General features: G+C 35.4%; 1 protein-coding gene across 1 annotated transcript; it reads left to right on the forward strand.

Moving 5' to 3' along the window:
- The first annotated feature begins 3,046 nt into the window (after window positions 1–3,046).
- Window positions 3,047–5,974, forward strand: LOC120334450 (modulator of macroautophagy TMEM150B-like). Its single transcript, XM_039401962.2, has 5 exons — window positions 3,047–3,163; window positions 4,237–4,498; window positions 4,655–4,838; window positions 5,182–5,207; window positions 5,464–5,974. The coding sequence occupies exons 1-5, from the start codon at window positions 3,051–3,053 to the stop codon at window positions 5,731–5,733; spliced, it is 855 nt and encodes a 284-aa protein (XP_039257896.2). The 5' UTR covers window positions 3,047–3,050; the 3' UTR covers window positions 5,734–5,974.
- The last annotated feature ends 596 nt before the right edge of the window (window positions 5,975–6,570 follow it).

Here is a 6,570-nt window from a genome sequence, read left to right on the forward strand (position 1 = left end):
CCGTAGGTTAAAACGTGTTCTCCTCGTATGGTCTCTACTTGGTGACACTGCAAATGTCAAAATCAAATCACCGCTAGACTGTTGTTGGCGAGTTTGATAAACGAGGGAAACTTTTCGTCAAATTTTGAGTTCTGCATATCGTCACGCTAATAACCGAATTGCGTAAGTCATTTTTAGCAGTTTTGAGAAAATCGTAAAAAACTTCCTAATGAAATTGCTATGCCATTGAGAATCAATAATTTGCCATAGTTCAATTTTTCGATCGTAGACGGATCCAATTTAATTTGTATGACGCAGTCAAGTGACGTCATAATGGCGCACTGTGACTTAGGCAGAAATGTGTCTATGACTAGGGGACATACGCAATTTTGCAACTTGACTATATGTACCAGTCCTGAAAACAAAACAATCCAAAAATGAATGTAATTCTTAGTATATACGATGTCTAATCCCCAAAATAGCTAATCTGTTTCAATTACATTATTTTTTATGTTTAAAAATATATATTTCAAAAAAACACGCTCTGCACATCCACCGAAATAAGACTAAAGTTAAATATAAAGAATAAAACAGCAATGTACCCTTATATAAAAGCCAACCAAGGTGAATTGGATTCAGACAGTGAATATCACAAGTGCACGCCTTCCTATACTGTAGTTTAAACTGAAATTTATAAGCGCTAAGCTAGAATCTGAGATGCAAAAACTCGAAAATCCTTCGCCGAGGTTATTTTGCCTTTGTGACGTCATAATAGTACCGCGTTGACAATGATAATTCATTATGACGAAACAATTGAACAAATTTGCGTATCATACAAAATCTTTATTTTTATGGGTTTCGGAATTCTTAAAATAAAATCTGAGTTAACAGACAGGTGCGCAGCATTACATAAATACCTATTTTATGAAAAACTCAAAACCGCCAAAAATGACTTAGGCAATTCGGTTATTAGCGTGACGATATGATTGTGTTCATAATAGAGTTAGAATACCATAATGACGTTACGGTGTGGGTGGGTGTTAGTGTGGACGTAGGGTTTCTCGCAAATGTAGCAGCGTTATATTCAAATTAAAGTGCATAAACACAGAAGAAATTTATTGGCGAATCTTTACGGCTATATGATTAACATGGAACTATAACGCCAACGCTAAGAATACACTACAATATAATACCAACTGTAATTTAGGGTCTGAAGCAGATCATTCATACATTTTTGAAGACACAAGACACTTATGTTAAAATCATATCTGAGGTTGAATGTGTACTCTGTACTAAATATCCAATGGTTGGAAATCGCATACAACGATTGACGAAGCAAAATTGACTAATTAACTTGAGAGTTTAACGGCAAATGAGAATTGTGAAAAACATGAAGTTACAAGAAAATTTATTGCAAATCAATGAAACGAATAGACTAATCATGGTGCATGATGTAATAAGTTACAATCTCAAATCATTATCATCATTCTTTGATTGGATGACTAAGTTTCTGCCAAATAAGATCTTAGAAACGAAGGAATCCACAGTTATACCTCCTCAAAAATGCCAGATAACTTGCACTAAACTATATTTTCATTAAATTTTATTCTGTATTAAAAATCGGAAACGAAAAATCCGATCGAAAAAGTCATTGCTGTCGATTATACCATTTGTTAGAATTGCCGATTTTTTCAGCGATGATAGTTTTTTTGTTGTTGGCAAAAGTTCATCCCGTTGCGCCTGTTTACAATAAAATTATTGCTCTGAAATACTGCAATCTGCGTACAAAAAATATATGGTATACTGCCCAATTATAATTGCTTCCCATTTTTGCGATCTTGGTAACTTTAATTTGAGCTGGTAAAGATTACATTTCAAGATATCGCTGTTAGCAAAATCCTAAGGTCGACGATAAATTTTACATCATTACATTGATTAGTTTGGGGCTCCCGAAGTATGCGAACCAAGATGGCGGACATCGGAATGTAATATGTGTACTAGGTTAGGGTTAGGCCATAAGTTTAGGTAATAATACTACGGGAGACTCTTGGCTAGTCTTCGAACTGATAATAGGACTAAAATAGGGAAAATTGGAAAAAAATTATCGCCTAACCCTAACCTGTTACCCATGTTACGTTCCGATGTCCGCCATCTTGGTTCGCATACTTCGGGAGCACCATTAGTTTTATATCATCTTCACAATAAGGAAAGCCCACGTGTAAGACCCGGCTGGAATTTAATAATGGATAGTGGAATGGACCAACTTCAGGTGACTACGACATAGTTTCCGATCGAAAATTCCAAAATTATGCGATTGAAACACGTCTAATATAGAGATTTTAATCTGTCGCGGCACTCCTAGAACAAAATTTATGTTTTTTCCGTTTTACATATTTTATATATACATATATTATGAAACCGCTTCTTTTATACTTAATATAACACTTGCCTATTTTGCAGTTGAACTGGATTTTGCGTATTCAATTCTTAAGTTGTATTCAGCGTCACGTTTCAGATGATCGCATAATAACGAGTTTCGAGCATTTTACGCACAGTTCCGGACGAGAAAACAATCTTTACCGACATCCTCTCGCACATTTTCAGGGGTAGGGAGATTTCGCGGAAATATATAATATGATTTTCACGCCCGAAATACCCACGTGATGATGAATAAAACTTTGGACGATTTTAACCATATTTGACTTTTCGAGAATGCGCAATCGCCCCAAACCCCCGTCGCCCTCTTCGAATTTTTTGGCGATATCGCCCACTTTGAAAACCACTGATTTAGATTTTAGATCATCATTCATTTGTTTTCTTGGATATATTGTCTTTTCAAAAAAGTGTAGTTTTAAGTGAACAAAAACTTGCCGACAACAGACAGTCTGTGAGCCCGGTGCAATTCTGTTTATTACGTGGTCGTGTTAAGATCATAATCCAAATAGTAGAATTTTTTTTCATGTAACTTTTGTTAGCTGAACCAGCTAAATAAAATGGGCCAGTAATTGCTCGCGACTGTGATGATCTGTTAGATAAGGGACCGGTGCGCGTAGGATTGCCTCTGGCAGTTCATGAAAAGCCTTGTTTACAGTGTGATGTGTACTTATAAAATGTGGAATTTCAAAAGCTGCATGCTTCTGCCATTGGGATTTTTAGTGCTGACAGTCTGCGGGTTGCTTTCTTGGTAAGTTTCGTTAATATGTCCTACTGAATGTTTCGCGCCAGTATCAAGAAATATCTTGGGTAGTGGTTATCAATCTTTCTACACCAGCGGATATTGAATAAAATGTACTCGAGAGACAAGCAAAATATGGAAATGAATGAAACATACGTGTCATTTAGATTACTGTAATGCACTTTTATATTTGAACGCTTTCATCCATTCTATGTTTTTTCGTAATCAAAGACAGATACGCGCGGCGCGGCAATTAATTACAGTCGAGTTGAAAGGATTTAAATTAGCGCCGACTTGAAGTACTTATAGCAGGTCTGGGATGCTTTTGATTAGAAACATTTTACAATTATTATCGTACATTTCAACATAGTCAAGATAGTCTGAGCGGCAACGGCCATAAATCTGAAAGCATAATTTTTTGTTTTCATCCTCTGTTTCGATCGTATTTATGACTCAGCGTAACGAGAAAGTTGCATTTATTGCAATTTACCGCGTATCAAGGATTTTATTGTTAGCCCGGCGTGGTTGATGAAAATATCGTCCAGTTTAAGTTGGCGGTATTGACTTGGAAGCAAAAATAAAAGCATAATGGCCGACATGAAATAATAAAATCAGCGCCACTTGAAAAATAAAACACAATTTTCGGTGTTTTTACTCCGTCATTAGCGGTTGGAAAACGGGTTCACTGACTTGATTATGACGATGATCGTGTTATAAAATGTGCGTTTTTCTGAACTAAGGTATAGTTTGCTGAGAAAAATAGGAATTAATGCCCGTGGTAGCACAATACCTAATACCTGTGTAGAGGTATAATTGTGGCGGTATTTAGCTTAACAAATTAGACATGTCAAACTGTGTGCTGCTAACAGGCTTGTCAGTGGGAATGGGATTCATTTCTTTGATGTTGCCATCTACAAAAATATAATTTCGGAACTTTCATACCCGTAATGTACAGAATCTTTAGTGTCGTTCCCTGCAAGTACGTGCACGAGTGGTTTGTTTGACACTGCATGCTATTAGTATCGCCCCGAACTCAACAATGCTATTAGACGATACATGTTTACCTTTTTCAATTTTTTCAGCTATGGGATTGCCAGTTTGGAAAAAAACTTTCTTCGTAGACAAAATGAAACTCCCGCTTATGTCAGTCATTTCGGAATGTATTTACCGGAGTCATCTCTATTTGTATTCGTTTTCAATTGGAGTGCTGCGTGTTTGTTTGTTATGTGTTTATCATTTTACAAATTTGTCTGTGCACAGTTGGGTAATTCATTATTAAATGTTGCTGCGTTTGTATTTGGCTGCATCACGTCAAGTGGAATTACCGTCGTTGCTTGTTTTCCGGTGAGTGATTGATGCTATTGTTGTCATGTTGGAGACCAGCATTCCAGATTCTATTTCCCTATTTATGCGTATTACGTAGAGTAATCTGCAATTGTGATAATCGTTCAAAGATTTAATTTACCACGTAAGACAAAACTAATCATCTTGTTTACCTAGTGGAGGGATCATTTAGTCGGAATTCACATAACTGGAGCAGCGATGGCGTTTTGTGGTGGAACGTTACAGTGCTGGCTGATTTGTTTAATTACATGGAAGCTTTGTCGCAAGAGATCCGGTTTTCCTTATTTATTCCTCATCAGAATAACTATAGCATCGATTCACACCGTTTGCATTATTTTACGTATCCTTTCAAAAACCCAAGCTAACTTTAGGTTAGCATTATATTATAGTTTGATGATAAAATGACTGTTGAAAACGAGCTTATAATGCAAATCATTAACACTGACATCGGCACCTGCGCGGCTATGAGTCTTTCCAGAGCTCACTAATTTTTAAAGTACGCTTAATGTTATATTTAAACAAGAGCCACGACACACATAGTTTTTACACTCCTATAAATACAGATCTGTTTATAAACATAGCACTCAATGAGAGTTGAATACATACATATTATTTGAAAAATTATACTGAAAATGAGCTGATTTTTTTGAATGTGAAATCAACATCCTTAACTCGAGAAGCAGTTGGCTCCTTTCTTGGTCTAATATTCGTAAGTATACTGATTTTGTCCACTTAATTATAAAGAGAAGTAAAATGGCGTAAATAACGCAGAATACATAATAATTTGGTGTCTCTGTTATCGTGAATAGCTGTGAATTAATTTCTGTAAATAATATCCAGATTTTATAATATGGTATAATTCCTTAAATAGTGTTGTTCCTGACCGAAAGTCTATGCAAATCAAAAATTATTTTCTAATCCTTACGTATTAAAAGTTTTCATTAAATTTCCTTTGTTTCTTTCAGTTGTCAAATTGGGAAAAAAGAGAGCCCGCGGTCATCTCGGAATGGATAATGTTGTTTGCACAATTACTTTTTTATACAAGTATGTCGCACGAGTTTAGTAACATTAAATTCATTCAACTCGAATTGAAATACTTCAAGAAATCGTCGAGAACATTACATGGTGTTTGCAATGAGGTAGTCGAAATGGAAATCTTTGAATCTCCGAAAGTGGAACAAGTAATTGAATCAGAAAATACTGTAAAAGTAACGTCATCTTCAAATGGCGTGTAACCATTTGTTTGAAACTGTTGCGTTACGCCTTTACTGTTGACATTGTTTCAACGGTTATGATTTCAAATTCCTGACCATGTTATCAGGTTAACCAAATTAACTTTTACACTTTATAGTTATTTAAGTTTGAAGAAGCTTGTCGTGCACCTTGTCGTTTTATATATATGTTTACAAATATATATACAAAATGAATTTAAAATCTAACGTAAGACAAAACGTGTTCTGCTGATATGGCCTCTGGTTGGTGATACTGAAAATATCAAAATCGAATCCCCGCTAAACTGTTGTTAGTGAGTTCGATAAGAAGGGGAACCTGTTTTGAATTCTGTTTTGGAGGTGTTCATAATAAAGTTTTACGGGCGTAGGGTTGCTGATAAATGTAGGCTGTAGTGCATAAAAACAAATGAAGAGTGTTGTGCATCTTCACACAATAATATGATACAAACTGTAATTTAGGGTCTGGAGCCGATCATACGTTTTTCGGGACGCTTATTGATAAATTTATATCTGAGGTCTATATTTCACCTGTGCCTGAGATATACAATATATATTTATTAAATTCTCTGTCATTAGATTTAGAAGTGACAAAAAACAAAGAGACGACAATGAAATATAGCAGGTTTGTCTTTATTAAAAAAACATCTACAGAACAATCAATTCATTTGTCCTGAGGCCATGGTTACTTGCCAGTTCCTTTAATCTTCGTCATCATTGTCGAGTTATTTTTGCAATATCGTAAAACTGGCTGCAAGAAATGTCGTTAAAATTGTAAAAAAAATTGGCAAAGTATTTTAGCAACATATTCAAATAGGAAGTTTTATCGTTTTTTCGATCATT

Source organism: Styela clava, chromosome 15 (assembly GCF_964204865.1).
Source record: "Styela clava chromosome 15, kaStyClav1.hap1.2, whole genome shotgun sequence".
Classification (NCBI taxonomy): domain Eukaryota; kingdom Metazoa; phylum Chordata; class Ascidiacea; order Stolidobranchia; family Styelidae; genus Styela; species Styela clava.